Below are 20,855 nucleotides of genomic sequence, written 5' to 3' on the forward strand. Positions count from 1 at the left end.
ACTGATAATTCTACATAAATAGAAAAGCACTAGATGAAAGCTGCATAATTGATATGCAGATCTCGAAATATAATAGAATATCGATTACTTTTTTTCATGGTGAAAATTTTAAATAAAATACAATTGTAAGATTTCTTTTCAACAATTTAATTGACTTCACTGATGAATATTTTGGACAACATCAATAAGATAGGTAAAGAGTAACTTCTAAATGTAGTAACATTTATTTATTTTGTTTAACAACTATTTATTGTCTTTTAGAATATAGGTTATATTTGCGTAATATAGTTAATTTAACATTCCTTAGTATTAGGGCAATTAATTACCACATTTATTTTATGTGGAAATTCGAAGATACCCATAAAACTAATAAACGTGAGTGACATGAATAAATTGCATGCATACAGTTAAATCAGAATAAATGTTTAATAAAAATGGAATGTCAAAAAGTTCATAAATATTTCATTGAAAAATTTATTTAAAAAATAATTTTATAAAAAGGCTTGTTTTAACGCTGGCTTATTGCAGAGGAATTCAATTAAATAGAAACAATTATTTTTGTACAAATATAGCAAAAGATATTGCATTACAAATTAAATACAACATAATATATTCATTATTAAAAATAAGTATAGAAAGCCGGTAAGTAAGTATATTATTTTACGCAATATTTTATACTGCTATCTTACCAAGTGCTATCTGTACATAGGTACCACTTGAAATCCATCAATTCATTTTCTTAAACCTTTCTCTTTATTAATGTCTCAACACATCACAGTTCTTTGAGCTAATGGACGCCACAAATCACAAATATCCAAATCCATAATGCCTGTGTCTTGGCGGAATTGCAGCTTGGTGTAAATTTTTAAAGATCACATCTATTCAAAATCGATAAAAGTCTATACAATAATTTGACATTCAATACAATGTACTCCGATTACTGAATATGATTTGATTAGTATATTTATCAAATGCAACACTACAATTTGTCTTTAAACATAGACAATGAATAGATGTCTAAGCTGGTTATCCTTAGCCTACAAATTTTATTTATAAATAGACAATCCTAGTTCCCGGAGGGCTTTTGAGATTCTGACCTACTGTACTTTATCACCATTCCTAGTGACTATTTCTTGTATACTAGGATCTTTAACAGCGTCATCAGCGTCTGGCTTTGCTTCGAGGATTTCATCGGCTGTGGAATTATTAGCTGCTTCGGCTGGTTTCTCTGGGTGGGACCGTTCCCATTCCTTAAGGTATTGTACTACGGCAGTGTGGCCAAATGTCTCCGCTTCGTTGAGTGGCCGGCTGCCCCATCGGTCGCGCGGATCGTGTGGCACCGCGCACTGAGCGAGGAGGAAGTCCACGCAAGCCAGGTGACCCTCCGCGGCAGCTAAGTGCAAAGCTGTGCGCCCGTCGTAGTCCGATAACGTCATGTCCATGCCGGAAAGATGATGCCTGTTATCGGAAAGAAACGTTAATTATTTCATAATATAAAGCTTGTTTCACAATGCCCGCTATTTGAATGCTGTAACGTTTCTGATTTAAAATAGTTTAATCGTATTTCAGGAGAAAAAGGTTGACTAGTTATAAGTTCAGTACGCAAAGGCTTTTATTATAGCAATCAAGTAATTTAGATAAATAATTATTCAAAAAATATATCTGTTTAACGTGTACTCGGACATTGTGAAACAGTTGTTCAGTGGTAAAAAATGAACCGAAGCAGTTATTTGAGAAGTTCGCCGATACCAGAACCACTACCCGCTACCTACGACCCGTTGAAAGCGTCAAGTTTAGCTTTTTGCATGAAGCGGCAGCTGTTTAAAAAAGCGATATAATAAATACTTATAATATAACGTGTCTTTATATTGTGAGATCAATTTGTCGAATATCAAGCAAACAGTGATTTTAGTGACTGATGACATTTTAGCATATTTTTAATCAGTGATCATCAAATCAATTTTTATACTTGTCATAAGCAAATTTATTCTGTTGATTTTTCTGGCACGGGATCTAGGGCTGAGTCGCTATTATTGTCGATAGTGCTGAACAAATAATAAAACAAACAACATTACTATCTGTAGTACTCTGACTCATATTTGTTGTATAGTATTTATGTTCTAAGTATCACCTTCTGAGAGCACTAAGATCTCCGCTTGCTGCAGAGAAGAGAAGGTTCACGATGTTGAGTCCAGTGGACTCGAACTTGTATCGCCGGGGATCCTTTTTGTGACTGGCATAGCGAATGTTGTCATATTTGTGGAAATTGAATCGCTTTATTAATTCCTGAAATATATAAGCAAATAGTATGATTAGCCACTTACTAGGCATCTTTTGATACTCCTTCATAAAAATAATAAGCCCATTGTTACCCTTTCTGAGATAAAAAGTACCTAACCTTTTATAAAATTTAACTCACTATTTGGCCTCTGTGTGCCAAATGCGTTCAGAAACATGCAAACAAAGTTCTAAAGATTTTTACAAACTTTCAGATGTGTAATAAAAGAATAAATAAATATTATACCGGGAACGTACATCGCAAAACTGTAATCCCCTGCAGCTGTTTCCGAGTGGATCGAGTGGGGGCGACCACGTGCAAATACCCATCACATTAGGAACAACGATCAGCATAGCTCCCGAAACTCCTGATTTCGCGGGAAGTCCCACTTTGAAAGCGAACTGTCCTGAATAGTCGTACATCCCGCAGCTGTGCATGAGCGACAATACGTTGCGGACTGAATCAGGTCGGAGCACTTTCTCGTCTGTTATTGGACAGATGCCCCCATTCGCAAGTGTTGCTGCCATTATAGACATGATGTCGCAGTTGGCTTCCATGGAACAGCACTATTAATGATAAACCATTAGTGTCATTAGTGTTAATTGTAAATTATAATAAAAACATAAAATAAAAAGAAACTTTCGAATACCTGGAAATAGAAATCCATACATTCGCGAAGATTAGTCTTCTCCGGGTAGCATTTGTGTTCACGCATGTAGAAACCGAGGGCATAATTGCGGTCGGCAGCCTCGCGTTCGGATAAAAATACTGCATTATTGAAACCTAAAACTTCATTGCCAGCAAGTCGGCTGAAGAATGACATGACGTAGTCAAACTTTTCAGCAAGTGTCATCTCGGGCTTGTCCAAGGTTTTTAACAACGAACAAACTAAAATTGCGCCGGCATTTATCATAGGGTTGTGCGGTTTCACTAAAAAAATAAAATATAAATGCTACAAATTCTTAACAATAGGCTATAAATAGCAATATTATGTTAATTGTTACTTAAATTGCGAACCAAAGTCCAGTGTACGGCATAATAGTCATTTAAATGAGTTGTTTGGTTGCGGAGCTCGTTGAAAACAAATTAGTAACATATTTATACACACTATTGTAGTCCAAGATGAGTTCATTGAAGTTCCGTCCGCTGGGCTCGGTGCCAACATATTTGTGCACCACGTCGGGGCCCAGCGTCTCCAGAGCCATCGCATATGTTAACGGCTTGCTACAAGACTGCAGAGTGAAAGGCACCGTTACATCACCTGCAACCAACATTTGTTCAAATAATTGAACTTTTAATCACTAACCGATGTTTTTTGTACATACATACCAATGGAAAATCTTTGTCCATCTATGGTGCAAATGCTAACGCCCCAGTTCTCGTTGCTGGCTCTTGCTAGTTGTGGAATATAGCTGGCGACTTTGCCATCCGTGTTACTTTTGGCTGCCCAGTACATTTCTTCGATATCTTTGATAAAATCTTGAAAATCAGGAATGACGAACTGACTGCGAAAAGCCCTTGTGATGAGCACGATATTCGGTGCGATAACTTCTTTGAAAGTATTGCGGTCCAGTTTTAGAGTCTCTGGAGAACCTCCTTCGAAATTTGATTCTTTGTGCACTTTGTACAAGTTGTGCATGACATCTTTGACGCGCGAGTCATTCTTCCTAATTCCAGTGGTTCTCAGGGCCTGAAAAATTCAGTTTTTTTTCTTATGTATTCATATCAACTGATCAATAATTACGAATGGAAGTCGCGTCACGAGACTTTCGTACCATGATACGAAAAGAGCGTGTCATGTCACGCTCTCGACATCGTATATTTATTTACTTGTCTTGCACGTGTTTATATGTTAAATTAAATTAGTACTCTCATGCAAATATTACTTTGTCAGGTCATATTTCTAAGTAGGAATGACGTTTCTGTATTTGCTTCATTTGTACTGAACAAACTATTCTCTATTGTCCAAATCAAGGTTGTACAAGAACTATAAATTTCGTTGAACCTCTGGAAAGTCGTGTCTTTTTCTTATGTTACGGTGGGAACTTCATTTAGTGGTAAGGTGGACTTAGATAAATTTATTTTCGGTATAAACTTGTTTCATCACGTAGTTTATTAAAAACAAGGTCTTGCGGTCGTTTCGACAAATTAATTATAAAAAGATCGTATAAGAGTTCTGTTGATATGATGGAAGGGTCCCTTGTAATATATGAATAAACTTACGGCCAAAAACTTTCCCACAGGAAGAAGTCCGGTGTCTTCATTTTTGAACATATCGAACAAAACGTCATCAGCATTTTTGTGGGGGCCCTCTCGTACCCTGTAGCAATTGATTTATTTACTTTAATTATAAGTAGATAATTTACATCTTACACTCAACAGCGAAAAACATGCAGGAGCTAATGAACGTAATCAATTGATTGGTAAATAACAAATTTACCATTTTTAAATTTTAGCAATAATAAGAACATATAACAAAATACAACCGTCACGACTCTGAATCTAATAATACTCGTGTTTATTGACGTAACAGGCGGGTGTGTCTGTGACGTCAGCCGAAGAGCAAACAATTCAATTTGCTTCGGTTGTTGATCATCATGTGATGCTAATATTTTTAGCAAATGAAAGAATGCCAAGGAAAGTGTGTTCGTTTTGTTCTAAATAGTGCGTGTTTCAAAGCAGAAAAAAAAAACACAAACCCACTTAAATACACATAGTTGTATTTTCACGAATATTACATACATCATCCCAAATTGATTTTAAAATATGGCATGACGTTGCCTTTATGATGGCACCAAAATTATATCGAAGAAATATTATACCTACTTAGTGAGAAATTGATGTATTTAATTACAACATATTCTGATAGACATACAATACTTAGTCTGGCCATAAATACTGTTACACTTAATTATAAAAAAATATTACATTTGAATTTCGAATCTGTCATTTTTATACGATTGTTCATTGTGTTTTCTCATTTTGGCGCCAATACATTGTAAAATATTTTGCGATATTAAAATGGTGTGGGGTGATAAAGAGAACCGAATCGCTGTGATAGCATTACACAAAGTAGGTATGGAGCCAAATGCAATTTTTAAAACTCTCCATACACTTGGTATTAGTAAAATGTTTGTGTACCGGGCTATTAATAGGTACAATGAGACCTCCTCTGTTTGTGACAGAAAAAGATCTGGCCGTCCACGTAGTGTTCGTACGAAAAAGGTGGTCAAAGCAGTAAGGGAAAGAATTCGAAGAAATCCTGTCCGAAAGCAAAAGATTTTATCTCGGGAAATGAAGATAGCACCTAGAACCATGTCGCGTATTTTAAAAGATGACTTAGGACTTGCAGCCTATAAGAGACGCACTGGCCATTTCTTAACTGATAATTTAAAGAAGAATAGGGTGGTAAAATCGAAACAACTACTGAAGCGGTACGCAAAGGGAGGTCACAGAAAAATTTTGTTTACGGATGAGAAAATTTTTACAATTGAGCAACATTTTAACAAACAAAATGACCGTATTTATGCTCAAAGCTCTAAGGAAGCTTCCCAATTAGTCGACAGAGTGCAACGTGGACATTATCCGACTTCAGTGATGGTTTGGTGGGGTGTTAGCTATGAAGGAGTGACTGAGCCATATTTTTGTGAAAAAGGTATCAAAACATCGGCACAAGTGTATCAAGATACCATTCTTGAGAAGGTAGTTAAGCCCCTTAACATCACCATGTTCAATAACCAAGTATGGTCCTTCCAGCAAGACTCGGCGCCGGGTCATAAAGCTCGGTCCACGCAGTCTTGGTTGGAATCGAACGTTTCGGACTTCATCAGAGCTGAAGACTGGCCGTCGTCTAGTCCCGATCTTAATCCGCTGGATTATGATTTGTGGTCAGTTTTAGAGAGTACAGCTTGCTCTAAACGCCATGATAATTTGGAGTCCCTAAAACAATCTATACGATTGGCAGTGAAGAATTTTCCCATGGAAAGAGTGCGTGCTTCTATTGATAACTGGCCTCATCGTTTAAAGGACTGTATTGCAGCCAATGGAGACCACTTCGAATAAGCTTTTTATATTTTTAATTGTTTTATATTTATGTATTAAACTGACACACTGTAAAAGTAATAAATGTTATTTGCAGTTAACAATTTTCTTTTTTCTTTATTACAATATTTATGGCAAGACTAGGTATACACCTACATATAAATAGTTGATAACGAGTAAGCCACTTCGTATTTTGGAAACTTACTTACTATTCATTTCATGATGAAATACCAAGTTCCTAACCTAACCTAACCTAGTTCGTTAATCAATAAAGCGTTGTCTACAAAACGTATCTCCAAATAAAAATTAAAAACTACATTCAATCCATGTCAAAAGGTAGGGAATGTTACTACGTGCCAACCTTAGTATAAACAATTCAAAGCTGCAACAATTTAGAAATTAATAATATAAACTCAAAATAAGGCATTCTAAGGTAAAATTTTGTAATCGCCAATTCCTAGCCATGCGTTGGCACTACACAGGCCAGATGTTGTCCTGTACTCACGATTTGGGATCGATGTTGTGCACGAACGAGTATTGTCTGCACCATGGAACGTGAACAAAAATAGCTGTACATAATATTTTACACAAAAATCTTATCAGTGACAATTCTCTTCACTCGAAATCACTACAAGATTGAGCGAGCTGATAGTTTGATTAGTCACTACTTCTATTGCATTACATTTTTATGAATTGACTAATACACATAATTATTCAATGTTACATGTTTAATTAATAAAATAGATAATGAAGGTAGTATTAGACGGTTCTGGATGTTTTTTCTGGAAATGTCAAAGATGATTGGTTAAGTGCCGGCGAGCCGGCGAGCAGCGGTATGGCGCCGGTCAGACACTAATATAGATCAATAAATATGTCGATAGGGGTTATTGAGAGCAATTTATTTTCAATAGACCTGTCAATATTGATGCATTAAATATTAAACAAGTACGTACCTCATATCGACGGACTGGACAGAATAGAAGTGCGGTGCTGAATTACGCCATTTCTGAAAGGAAAAATCCCAGTTAGTTTTTTTTTACATCATATTATAAGTAATAACTGTAATATTCACATATAGTTTACATAACACAAAGCTGAAAGTAACCATATTACCTTATACGAACGATAGTGTATATAATATACCAAAAGAAGAAGAAAAACATTGAATAGACACTCACATCAGCTTGGTCTATAACATAGACGGGTCTCACTTGACTGTAGTGGCGAAAACAGAGGCATAATGATGGTTTCACCACGGGAGAAGCAAATCGGCGGAGTTGGCTAGCGTTCATGGCGAAGGGCTACTGCTCACCTACACGCCAAGTACTGACTTTTGTAGGCGATGGGTGATGGCGAGTCGCGCACGCGCTGTGATGCACAGCTTTGAGGCGCAGACGTCAACTGACGGCCCACACACACCTCTCCCGCTTATCATACTGTTTACTTTCAGTGTTTACATGAGTGTGACGATGCTCATGGGGAAACCTAAAATTTACTCGTCACGTTTTTCGATTATCGTGTTTATTTTTATCTTTATACTTTTACATTATACATGCATATTGATAGCTAATGGATATGTAAATGACTACGTATCAAATATCAATACCAGTACTTCATATTCATTTTGCAGTATTGTGCCTAATATCTACCTAATTTAAATAACGTTTTTGAGGGCACACTTTTAAATATTCACTCAATAAGAAGTAAACTGGAGCATGAAACAATTGGCAACAAGCTAGGTACCTGTTAAATGATTTCTTTTATCAGTTAATCTACTTGACATATTTGAATGTCGCGTTTTGACAGTTTTTAGATAAAAACCGTAAGTGACATGAATTTATTATTTTTATCTTATGGAAATGTTATGCCATTGGTCTGGTCAGGGTTTTAATTTTGCTCAAAAGCTTACAAAAAGGTATTTAACCTCTAAAATCAATAAGTTACAAATGATTTGAGATTCTAGATTTATGCACAATATTTTTTTATTAGTTTGTTTTTATTTATTAGCTAGATTCCCGTCATAAACAAAATCCAATTCCTTATAATGTGACGGTTTAATAGGATGAATAATTAAACACGTAGATTATGTATAATTTTGTATAATTAAAGACTTACATACATAGATTGTAGTCGAACATAAAATTAAACAAAACTGTGTCGAGTTTGTACGAGTATTATATATGCACATTGCAATTACTTAAATAGAAAAGATACTAAATGTGCTAAAATTATAATTAATAATTTATAAACCGATAATTACAAAATTATTTTGTAGACTATTTCAAATAGAGAGTGAACTCTGGATCGTGTGATCCCGGGTTCGATTTCGCAGTGAGCATAATGTGTCTCCACAAAATGTTTGTTTAGAGTTGGGTTTTATGGCTAATTAGGTTTTCCATTACAAAAGTCCCTAAATCACTATAGCGATCCCAAGAGTCATCTATGTAGAAAATTGTATTAAAAAAATCAAATATTTCCTAGGGAAGCAAATTGCCAGAAAGGATAGTATTTTTTTATTTGATTCAGGTCATGGTCTATCTATATTATAAATTTCATCCAAATCCATTTAATGATTCTGCGCATATCTCTAGTAAACATCTAAACATTTTTATAAATATTCGCGTGTACACCATAAGTAAGAAGTAAGACGGTCTCTACTAAAAAAATATAGTCTCGAAATTTTCGTTATTAACACACGCATGTTACAGATACCATGCGGTTAGAACTATGTCCATGACTACTGGCAGTATTTATTAAAGTAGTTATAAATTATTATAATGAGTGGATGCAGCAGAAATGATTACCATCTATCTATAGATATTATAAGACAAAGTCCCCTTTCTGTCTATATGTTATCGATTTTCTCAAAATCTACTGAATAGATTTGTATTAAATTTGGTATGGAGATAGTTTAAGACCCTGGGAAGGTTATAAGCCATTTTCTACTCCAGGAAAATATATAGCGGGACTTTTATCCCGGAAAACTCCTTCACGCGGGCGAAGCTGCGAGCAAAAGTTAAAATCATATAATATTTATAATTTATTATCCCTTATAAAGTGAAATTAATTTTGTAGTAGATAAATTATATATACGCCGCTACTTACCTTTTTCCACCGAATCACATATATTTAAAAAAAAAAAGGAATTTTCAATTAAACTTATTTCGAGTTATGAAATATTTTTATTGCGAAAGATGCAAAAAAATGTAGGAAACTCTGCATATTTATTTTCTGTACCATGAGTATGTAACTATAAATAAGTGCCAAGATAGTAGTAGTACGCTGATAGAGACGCAGTTAGTAAAATTTACACATGTGATTACGATAAGCATGGATTCTCTACATTGCCAACCCATTGATAACGTTTTAATGAATGTAGGAAAATTTATATTATTTTTCTTTTACGTACTTAATTCATAAAATCACCACGTAAAGCAAAATTCCATTGTAAATAAAATATTCACCTCAAAACCATTGTCACATTCCATAACGAAATCTTCGTATCCACCACGAGATAGATTTCGCATAACAGTAAACTGGCTTTTATTTTGCGCTTGTGTATGTACGAAATATCGCGAAAACTGACCCGCCGAAAACTGCGAGAATCGTACCCTTGTTCCACACACGTTACACTGAGCCATACTCCTCCTGTCTATCGTTTATAAATATTACATCTGGGACTGCCAAAAGCTATTTGTCGGGAATATACTGTTCTATATTTAACGTTGCAAATACAGTGATCAGTGCCGCTACATTTTTGAAACGCTGAAGCATTATTTTTTGTTCCTTTTAACAAACTTGACGTAAACCGGGTTTATAGTTCTTAATACTAAATCCACTGTGAACGTTAGACCTTCTGGTTTTGTTACTGGAAGTAATTCATAGTAACGCAGTATTGACGAAAGCACGGATTTCATTTCCATAATAGCGAACTTTTGTCCTGAAAACGAAGTGTTAGAGAATAATAAAATATTATACACTAATATATTGATAAAGCTTTAAAAGACTGCTCATCTTACCTATACAATTTCTAGGTCCCACGCTAAATGGTATATATGCAAACGGATGCCGATTTGCACAGTTCTCGGGTAAAAAGCGATCGGGATCAAACACTAAGGGATCTTTGAATACGTCCTCTCTACGATGCAGGTCAAAAATTTGTATGTGACAATATGTTCCTTGGGGAATTTTATATCCACCTAAAATATATTAGTAGGTATTATTTATGTCGCCCTACCAACAATGCCTTACAGTAGAATTTAATTGATAAATAACAATATCTGCCCAATATTATATATTGCTCACTGATGGGCACGGGCTCCTCTACTATCCTGATGGGAGACCTGTCGCTGGCCTAGTGCGGGTTTGGTAATCGTTACATACTTACTTACACTTTAAATACTAACAGAAAATTTTCAGGTAGATACCTTTCCTCAAGATGTTTACCTTAACTGTTAAAGCGAACAATAATTCATCATCACTCATTTATGGGCAGGGCACCACCTTTTCGCCAAGTGTGTTCCGTCCCATGATGTGATAGAGAGCGACCCTATCGCCATATTGGGCACAAATTAAACAGGGGCTACGTTCACTGTTCAGAAAAACCCAAATACCACTTCGCCCGACCTGGGATTAGAACCCAGGACCTCAGAGCACTGTGGTACCGCGCATGCAGTATAACTACGCCACCGAGGCAGTCAATATTTCTTAATTAAAATTTCAATTGTTGTTATGCAACACATTGTTTTCTATAGCACTCGCAGCGCAGCTACTTGCTAGGTCAATTATCTGGGTTTAGGGACCATGACCTTATCGCCAGAAAAGTAAATTAGAACATAAATAATTTATTTATGTATAAATATATTATTCTTTATCAGTTATTATGACGGCAACTTTTATTTATCGTCAATAGTTATTGTATATTTCATTTCAAGAGAACTTAAAATTTAAATCAGCCTTTGATTCAAATACAACTAGCTTACATCATCATCATCATCATCTACCTAATTTAACTATATCTATACTGAGGTCCGAAAAATATATATAAGACCCCTATTTTCAGCGAGCTTATTTAGGGCTCAATAGTATTTTTGCCGTCATGCTACAATCTAATATTTATAATGGCTGATGACAGAGTAAATGCATAGAGTAATTGCGCCCGATAGGACCCGGGCGCCCTTCCTGATATATGGAGCCCTAGACTCCCCAAGATCTAAAGCCCTTCCTGATATCCGGCGCACTTGCTTAAATATGGCGCGCTCTTGAGATCTAACGTCCACTCTAAGATCTAGCGTCCCAAGCAATCACTAGGCTTGCCTCTCCTTATGCCAGTAGTAATATCTCTTATCAGAGCTACTATGCCACAGTTAAGCTCGGGCCTCATCTTCTGATCAAACATATTATACTAGTAACATCGATAATTTGACACCTGATTTCTATGTCCTTACTTAATATGACGTCTTCGCTTAATATACGACCAATGGCTGGAACAGGCGGATACAACCGCAGTGATTCTTTAATGCACCTCTCTAAATACCGCATCTTAGACAAATCATCTAAATCTGCTTGACGATTGGAATCGTCAAATATTTCGTCCAGTTCTGCCACTATTTTGTCCTAAAAATATATAGTATGTATTATTTGTAATCATTAAAATGTATATTGTTGTCTAAAATAATTGAGTAATTTATAAGGAAATAGCTGACCCGACAGACGTTGTCCCGTCTTAACTATGAATTTGCAGTGCGCATTCTGTCAATCGCTGACAGTTTTTTCAAACAATTGACAGTTATATAAAATTAATATTTTCGTTAAGTTTTCTTAAATTTTCTAATTTTCCGCACATTTTTTTGGATTTTTTCTTTCATAAGAACCTTCTCCTAACAATAACAAACACAACAAAAAAAATAGTTAAATCGGTCCAGCCGTTCATGCGTGTTGGTGTGACCAAGGGAAATAGGGATTCATTTTTATATATATAAATTTACGTAAATCATTTTAACTGTCATAGTAATCGTGAAAATGGAATGGATTAACATAGATTATGTGAATTACCTGTACATCTTTATGATTGGCGATCAGCATTAGACTGTACGTTATGCCGCTTGCAGTCGTGTCATGGCCCTAAAAGATACAGGAATATACAAGAAGAAACAATAAAATTTCAATCATTATACCCACGCTTGTTTGACTTCTACATACGTTGCTTATGGACTCGGAATATAAAGTTCGGATGGTTAGATCCTCATCGAGGTGTATTAACAACCATACACTTTTTTTGAGAGAGGGCTTTCCAAAAAAGCACCGCTCTTCACGTATCACACCGTTATTACATAATTCCGTGTTATTATTGATTGTAAACATGACTTTCCCACAGGAAAATGAATAATTGCCATATAGGCAGACATCGATACAGGTAACATTATGTGCCGACTCACGGGTTATATCGTATGTGCATGCGATATCTGAATAATTACGTTATTAAATAGTACATAAAATTCATACCTCAAACATAAACGTATCAACTTCTTCTTGAATTCCAGTGTCGTCTATTAAACCTCCCTTTTGTGCTGTTATAAGGAGATCTAGCATTGCAACTTTTTTAGGTTTCGTATAAATGTTTTCATCGGTATTTTCGTTATTGTCGCCAATCACATTAATTCCATTCTTTTTAATGTATTCTTTTCTGTTATTGATGACTTTCTTGGTAAACTTATGGGCGGTGTCTAAATCCTTCTTAGGTTTTCTAAAGTTAACCAAGTTGTAAATAAGATCTGAATGAAGATATAGTCGACTTACTCTGTGAACGAATTGATTCGTGAGAGCGTGTACAGCTTCTTTATAAGATCTAGCGACTTCTTGTGTCTCTTCTGATAGCCGAGATCCCATCGCTGTTTCTGTTAAAACATAACATTAAACATAGGTAATATTATTCAGTGCCCAAAATTGGTTGACGGTCAGCAAGCAGCTGGTCATAACTCATAATACTAAGCCAAATCCATTCTGGCAGTCGCAACATACGTGAAAAACGTGTGGTGAATATATGGTTAAAATAAGTATTTAAACCAAGTATATCAACCGTCTAACACACGTAAAACTCATTAAATATCCAACTAAATTTAGTAGATGTGACTTTCCGTTAAATGTCATAAACATTGCACACTTTTCATTTAAACACTTACTCCCTTATTCATAGAAGTTATTTATCTAAGCTCTATCTTTGCTGTAATAACGAGTCTGTTTCTCAGTGCTAACGGCATGACAGCCTTCGCAGTGCGTAGACATAGGGCCATTGTGATTGGCCAATATTGAGATACAAATTGAATCTAGTTGGCTGTCAGATAAACAAATCTGAACAAACAGCAAGCTGTCAGTTAAACAAAGCTGAGAAACAGACTTGTAATCACAGCAATGCTCAGTCCTTATATAAATAACGTCTATGAATAAGGGGGTTAATTTTTACTAATGTATCCAAATTGATATTTCATCTGATGACTATTTTGAAATAAATAAAAATCATGAAGTAACCATTGTTATACTCATTCAGATAAATAAGTTTGGTGTTTCGCCACTTTTATTTTAATTTGCTTTCTAGGGCTTTAATTATTCGAAACTTGTGAAACAAGTCTCATAAGTTCTTATGAAAATATATAAATTATAACTGATAATTTACCACATATAGACTGCAGAGTATATTCTGTGATAATTGGAACAATGTCAACTGATTGTCCCAATGATTTGCCGACATTTTGCACCAAGCGGTGGCTGTTGTCCTCCAGTATCCTACAAAACTGACGTAAAATGTTGAAATGGAACGTTGACGTGAGTAATTTTCTGCGGGATTGCCATTTCGAACCTAATAAAATTAGATTCACTTAATATTGATATTATAATTAAACACGAATTAAGAACATCTTTCTTTTTTGTGTCTTGTAATGAATTGAAATAAGCAATAGCTCGTTATACAGAAATGTACCTTTACTTAAAAGTAATCCGTCACTCAACCAGCTCCTTAAAAACCCATATAATGGACTTTTTGCATTGTGTTTTGTGTTTGAAATAACAACCTGTGAATAATATAAAAAACAACATTTATAGTAAAAAAACAATTGTTACGTATATTGAACTAGATTTACTTCAAACGTTATGAATATGTCATATAAAATATGACTTGATCCTTCCGAAAATGCAAACATTATCTTACTTTACATCATCTATTTAGTTCTGTGTAGGTATTAGATCTTTTGCGTTTAATTCATCAACAATAAAAAACATATATGTTAATTACTTGTTATGTAAAGTAATATTTTACATAAAATATCAAGAAGACGTTATTAAGAACTAGCTACGGACGTTAACCTACCATTACCATGAGTATACCCAGCTTTAACCCAGGAGGAAACAAATCGGACATATCTCATATTCAGATAGTCTTAATAATTAAAACAAGAATAAATACATCAATATCAAGGCATCTGAAAGACTATCCCGCCCTCGCACCAGCCTCTACAAATTCCGCAAGCAAGGATCGGCAGAACCACGCGTTTGTAACACTTAGCGGTGAAGATCGACTAGAGTCTGGAAGTACTAAACTGTCTTTTGGCCGCAACGAAATTAATTAAAAAGAAGATACCATGGAGTTCGACATATTAACAGTGTCAAAAAAGTAAAAGAGCATGAAACTAGACTTCTAAAAGAAATGGAAAACCATAGCAAAGGGCGTATTAAAAAGGGAAGGCATTTCTCCAGCATCATCATCATCTCAGCCACAGGAAGTCCACTGCTGAACATAGGCCTCCCCCAAGGATCTTCACGTCGATCTGTTGGAAGCGGCCTGCATCCAGCGACTTCCTGCGACCTTAGCCAAGTCGTCCGTCCACCTTGTAGGCTGGCATTTCTCCAGCAGTAGTACATTATTATTAATAAAGGCTGTAAAAAATACCTACCTCGACATCATCTGGATGGTAAACATTCACAGCTGCTATAGGAAAAGACCAGAAGCCGTTTATGGATTTCCATATTTTAGAATAATCTCTCATTTGTTGAAACAATCCCACTAAAATTAAGGAATATTTTTCATAACAAAAATAATAATAAATATTACTAACAAATAAACAAAAAATATTTACCTGGAGTCGTTGATACGTCAAAAGCATTGCCTACTATAAACCAACCCTTAGGTCCCGGGACATTTTTTATTAAACGCGCCCTTTTATTGTAATTCAACAAAATGTGAATAAAACACAATAACAACGCTACTGCTGCCAAAACCCACAACATGTTTAACTACCAACTTAATTTCAATCTTTATGTCCGTAAATTTAAAACTTTATCATATATGAAAAAAATAAGTGTCTAATTATTTGTTACAACGAAGAATACACACTTTGAGCATATTCCGGATAGTGACAAACTAAATAAATAATAAACGAGGCCTCACAATAAAAAGATAATATTTAGTTCGTGTTTTTTTTATCACACACGGCTTAATTTAACCTATCTATTATTTTGAAGTTGTTTTATCAGAAACGTTTGCAACATTCAAACGCGCTTATAACACAACTAGTTAATATCAGGTTAGATTCATAATTTATACTATTAAACACGAGACGGAAGTATGAGTCGTAACATACGAGCTAAAACCTGTATAGCAAGAATAATTTTGACTGTCTAGTATAGGTAACATTGGATATACCTATAATCATCTTTTTTTATCTACATTTAAAATTCCCCAATTTTGTCACAAGTATGTGAATCCTGGCTAGAAAAAATTATTGGATATTTGCATTTAGTCATATATTTATATTTATTTTTAGAGAACACGGCCGATTATCCTCTAAATACGTCAATGTCAAGTAAGTGAAATGGTCAGGGAACAAACATAATTGCCGTTTGGTGGTCACTGAGTTTGCTCTGGAAGAATCCTACTTTTTATTTTATTTTTCTTCTTATTAATATTATAAATACGAACGTTTGTGAAAATGTTTTGATGTTTGTGAGAAGTAACCTCAAAAATAGGTGAACGGATTTGGAAGAAATTTGGCATACACATAAATAATGTCCTAGCATATGGATTGACATATAGCCGTTTATCTAAATAGATAGATGGCACTCTGTTTCAGCAATACCTGATTATAGATATAGATTAGTTGGCGAACTTAAAACATTTTTTGAATCTTTAGCTTAATCTAATTTATAAAACGTTTCTATAACTATGTTTTCGTCCTATAGTTATATGACTATCATCAATTTTTTTTGGCAACGGAATAAAAATCTGCAAAATCGTCCCACAGGCGTCACATACTAGTAGGTCTGTAGTCAAATAGTGGAAAGCTATCCTAACCATATTATGATCCATTCCTTAAAATAATTTTAAAACAGCCTACATTTTTAGGCCGTTATCGACTACATTAGCGTGTTAGAATCCGTGCCAATTATATGACTGCATTCGCGGTAGCTTAAGCGGAACCATACAAAAAATGTAAAAAAATCTGAATAGTTATATTGTGTTTGTTTTAGTTCACACGCGCAAAGTCTTAAAATTAATGATATGTTATTTATTTGTCTCGCACTATAGCCGAGTCTATATTTTGAGGTTCACGTTTTGTAAATGAATGACGTGGATTCCTTTTAGGGAAATGCGTAAAACTGTGAAATTGACTTTATTCAGTGCGGCTTAGAGCTCAGAACCTAGAGCGGAAGGTCAATCACAGAACCAGTGCGAATTGTGTCTTTCTTAATTATTTTTCTTTATATGCTTAGCCTTATAATAGGATAGTAACTATCATTTAATTTGATAATTATTCCATCTTTAATATTTATATGCAAATGATATGCTGTATAAACAAAATTAATATTGTTGGAAAAAAGTTAGCAATTCCAATTACTCTCGACATTGAGATAACCGAAATTAGGCGCTTGGTTAGATATAATTATTACAAAGTGCATCATACATTTAGTACTAGTGTACTTAATGCCTGAAGTAGTCATGATAGCAAACCAACTAGACGGTAAAACTATTCAAGTAACATAGGCGTGTGAAATTGAAGATAAAAGGGATTTAGAGAGGATTTCGCCGCATAGTGTCAACCAAACGGTTCAAAATTGTAATTACAGAAATCTATAATATTATTAATGAAGAAACCACTTTTAAAGGATTAAGAAAAAATTTCGATACCTCGAAATAGGTTATCAACAATAATAAATTCAACTTTATACTGTTTAATATTTTATCATCAGGCATTATGAGGATTTAAGTAGGAATTAGTAACATTATATAATCTTTATAGTACTTATGTTATTTATTTTTTTCTTTCTTAACAAACTTAACATAAACAGGGTTTGTTGTTCTTAATACTAAATCTGCTGTGAATTTTAAATCTTCTGGTTTTGTTACGGGAAGCAACTCATAATGGCGCAGTAATGATGAGATCGCAGACTTCATCTCCAAAATGGCGAATTTTTGTCCTGTAATACAATAATTTATTAAAAAGATAACTTTAAAAGAATAACATTCAAAATTCTAGAAAAGTTAAAAAAATGTCCGAACCTATGCAGTTCCTTGGTCCAGCACTAAAAGGTATGTAAGCGTAAGGATGTCGGTCTGAACAGTTCTCAGGTAAGAATCGGTCAGGATCAAACACCAAAGGATCCTTATATAGGTCACCTCGACGGTGTAAGTCGAAACATTGAATGTGACAATATGCTCCCTCAGGTACCCTGTATCCACCTAAAATATTGTTGCATTTAATAATATTATACATTGTTATTATTGTTGTTTTTGTTATATTTATTGCAAGTTAGGAGTTTGTGGCCTGAAACCTAATAAATAAATCTACCAAAATGGCAACTATAAAATAGCCACCAATGTTTTGGAATATTTAAATTAGTAATATTTTATTGATCACAATAAGTATTCACGATTTTAAACAGCTTAGGTACTTGGCATTTTGTAAGTATGTTAGTTTATGCCTTTTAAATATTACAATAATTGCTATCCTTTTCTAAGTTTGGAATGTTTATACGTCTCCCGAGTAATTCTAACAGGCTACCAATAAGGGTTGAAAGGTAAACCTTGGTGCATATTTTTATACGTACTTAATGTGACGTCTTCGCTTAATAAACGACCAATGGCTGGAACAGGCGGATACAACCGCAGCGACTCTTTGATGCATCTCTCCAAATACCGCATCTTAGACAAATCATCTAAATCTGCTTGACGTTCAGAATCGCCGAATATTTCATCAATTTCAGCGATTACTGTGTGCTAAAAAATATTATTATATGAATTTACGTAACAGAAATAGTTCAGTTTCAGTGATTTTGTATGTCTATTTACCTGGATAGATCTATGATTTGCAAGTAGCATCAAAGTGTAAGTCAAGGCAAGTGCAATAGTATCATGTCCCTGTAAAAAAAAAACATAGACTTTAATCTTATCCCTTGAAATGACAGAACCAATATCCTTATGGTTAGAACAACCAACAACTTAGTCCACCTTGTGATCATGAAAGCTGCAGTCTTCGGACTTGGGAGTAAAATAAAAAACAAAAAACCGCGATTAAATCCGAAAATTAGTTTTATTTCTATAGTAAGCTCATTTTTCTTTTACAAGCAACAGGAAGCAAGCCAACACAAATATTTTTTTATGATGAGCCCTTAAAATCGTTTTTTTAATGACTAATCTCATAAATACTATGGTGATCCAATCCAAAAAGGAATACCGGACGTTACTGAATTCAGAGCGTATATATATTGAGGCTACCACTGCATTAAGTGGAGTATTGTATGTATTACTGTACTGTAATGGGTATTTGTGCTATGCGCCTCATTTTAGAACAAAGCAGCTTACATAATACATTGCATAAATTGTTTTTAGATATACACTGCACCACAAAGGCAATATCCGCCAATAACTGGTCTCATTTATTGGATCATAAATGCCCAATTCACGCTGTCTGTAAGTTACAATAAAATAGCAAAAAATATAACCAATGGCCATACCTCAAACATAAACGTGTCCACTTCCTCTTGGATTCCGATGTCGTCAATAAATCCCTCTTTTTGTGCTGTTATAAGAAGATCTAACATTGCAATCTTTTTGTTTTTCTTGTAAACATTATTATCGTCAATATCACTAACCCCAAACATATTAATACCGTATTTTTCAACATATTCTTTTCTGTCTTTGATGACTTTTGTAGTAAAATTGTGAACAACGTCCAAATCTTTTTTTACTTTTCCGAACGTAATTAAATTATAAATGAAATCTGAATGCAAATAAATTCGAGTAATTCTGTATACAAATTGTCTTCCGAGTGCGCAGATAGATTGTTTGTATGACTTCTGCGATTCTTTACTTTCTTCACCCAGGCGAGAACCCATTGCGGTTTCTGTAAATTTTTCAAAATCGTGCTATGAATATGTTACTAAAAATGTAATAACAATATTGCATATAAAATATTTTACCACAAATGGAATACAGAGTATACTCTGAAATAGTAGGTATAATATTGACAGGTTTTCCTAATGATTTGCCGACATTCTGCACCAAGCGCTCGCTGTTGTCTTCCAGAATCCCACAAAACTGACGTAAAATGTTGAAGTGGAACGTGGGTGTGAGTATTTTTCTGCGGGATTGCCATTTGGGACCTGATTAACAGATTGTTATTAGTATGCGATGTATTATGTATCCATTTTATTGATGAGAGCCTTAATTATAAAACGTTTAAAAAGAAAAATATTGCACATTTTTTTCATTTGCTATAAACTAGGGTACTAAGGTAATTGTCTGTGGTAAAAGTTCACAATAGATAATTATATTTATGGAGCATTAATATAATTATCTATTTGCGCAAAATTTAAAATCAGATTGTTTTTCAGCTTAGCCACTTTAACAAGTTTGATCGACATAAAACATTTCAATTATTGTTAGTTATCATAAAAAAAATATAATATAGCAAAAATATGCACCATCCGATGATCTAAAGCATTATATGCATAAGCAGCTGAAATAACCAAAGTGCCTATGCAAATGCATATATAAATTAGGAAATGTATAATTGCGCACCTTTACTCAACAGTAACCCATCACGTAACCAGTTTTTCAAGAAATAGTACGGTGGACTCTTTGCATTGTGCTTTGTACTTGAAATTACGACCTGTAATTAAATAATCAGCATAAAATTAAAGGCACTGTTTATAACCCAATAAAACAAATAAAAAGACACACATCACGACTTTTATCCCCGAAGAAGTAAACAGAGGTGCAGCCACGGTACCTAATTTTCGTAGTGTGTATTCCATTCATGAATTGAGGGGGCTAGTTGATCATCGTATTGGACCCAAATTCCAGATAGACAATTGAATAAAGAGCATTTTGTTAGTTTACTAACTTTCAAAAGAAACTTAAATTGACTAAAGAAATTATTCTTGAATATTTGCATATTCCCGACCGTAATTCGTGTGCAGTAAATGTATGGAACGAATGCCCTATGTCGTTTACTCGGGGACTGCCTTAATAACAATGCTGATAGGC

General features: G+C 34.5%; 2 protein-coding genes across 8 annotated transcripts; both read right to left on the reverse strand.

Annotated features, from left to right (window-relative positions):
* Nucleotides 1–126: 126 nt before the first annotated feature.
* LOC115449014 (glutaminase liver isoform, mitochondrial) lies at nt 127–9,991 on the reverse strand. 7 transcript variants are annotated; one of them, XM_030176678.2, is made up of 11 exons: nt 9,784–9,991; nt 7,273–7,325; nt 6,825–6,860; nt 4,502–4,598; nt 3,608–3,968; nt 3,387–3,539; nt 2,928–3,208; nt 2,536–2,844; nt 2,132–2,286; nt 1,970–2,045; nt 1,324–1,458 (listed from the first exon to the last, which is right to left on the reverse strand). In XM_030176678.2, exons 1-10 carry the CDS (start codon nt 9,958–9,960, stop codon nt 1,985–1,987), a joined length of 1,683 nt encoding a protein of 560 aa, XP_030032538.1. In that variant the 5' UTR covers nt 9,961–9,991; the 3' UTR covers nt 1,324–1,458; nt 1,970–1,984. The 7 variants fall into 7 exon arrangements, with proteins under 7 accessions (XP_030032531.1, XP_030032534.1, XP_030032533.1 ...); XM_030176671.2 differs by lacking the exon at nt 1,970–2,045 and having other exon boundaries at nt 127–1,458; XM_030176674.2 differs by lacking the exons at nt 1,970–2,045; nt 9,784–9,991 and adding an exon at nt 7,531–7,795 and having other exon boundaries at nt 127–1,458.
* An 83-nt stretch (nt 9,992–10,074) lies between these two features.
* On the reverse strand, nt 10,075–20,815 carry LOC119188550 (cytochrome P450 4C1-like). The gene is made up of 16 exons (XM_037445129.1): nt 20,388–20,815; nt 19,787–19,969; nt 19,322–19,710; nt 18,657–18,725; nt 18,416–18,584; nt 17,868–18,047; nt 17,619–17,785; nt 15,448–15,604; nt 15,265–15,374; nt 14,295–14,385; nt 13,992–14,174; nt 12,824–13,215; nt 12,374–12,442; nt 11,767–11,935; nt 10,339–10,518; nt 10,075–10,259 (listed from the first exon to the last, which is right to left on the reverse strand). The coding sequence occupies exons 3-16, from the start codon at nt 19,700–19,702 to the stop codon at nt 10,093–10,095; spliced, it is 2,484 nt and encodes an 827-aa protein (XP_037301026.1). The 5' UTR covers nt 19,703–19,710; nt 19,787–19,969; nt 20,388–20,815; the 3' UTR covers nt 10,075–10,092.
* Nucleotides 20,816–20,855: the final 40 nt, after the last annotated feature.

The sequence above is a fragment of the Manduca sexta genome, unplaced genomic scaffold (genome assembly GCF_014839805.1).
Source record: "Manduca sexta isolate Smith_Timp_Sample1 unplaced genomic scaffold, JHU_Msex_v1.0 HiC_scaffold_1211, whole genome shotgun sequence".
Classification (NCBI taxonomy): Eukaryota; Metazoa; Arthropoda; class Insecta; order Lepidoptera; family Sphingidae; genus Manduca; species Manduca sexta.

Excerpts from the sequence above, each read along its gene's own strand:
- LOC119188550 (XM_037445129.1), bottom strand. The coding sequence starts at position 19,702 with ATGGGTTCTCGCCTGGGTGAAGAAAGTAAAGAATCGCAGAAGTCATAC. Across the intron at positions 14,386-15,264 it reads ACCATCCAGATGATGTCGAG|GTTGTTATTTCAAACACAAA; the intron begins GTAGGTATTTTT and ends TATTATTCACAG. Across the intron at positions 12,443-12,823 it reads TTGATACGTTTATGTTTGAG|GGCCATGACACGACTGCAAG; the intron begins GTATGAATTTTA and ends TGTATCTTTTAG.
- LOC115449014 (XM_030176671.2), bottom strand. The coding sequence starts at position 9,960 with ATGGCTCAGTGTAACGTGTGTGGAACAAGGGTACGATTCTCGCAGTTT. Across the intron at positions 4,599-6,824 it reads CACAACATCGATCCCAAATC|GGTACGAGAGGGCCCCCACA; the intron begins GTGAGTACAGGA and ends CAATTGCTACAG. Across the intron at positions 3,969-4,501 it reads CTGTGGGAAAGTTTTTGGCC|GCCCTGAGAACCACTGGAAT; the intron begins GTAAGTTTATTC and ends TGAATTTTTCAG.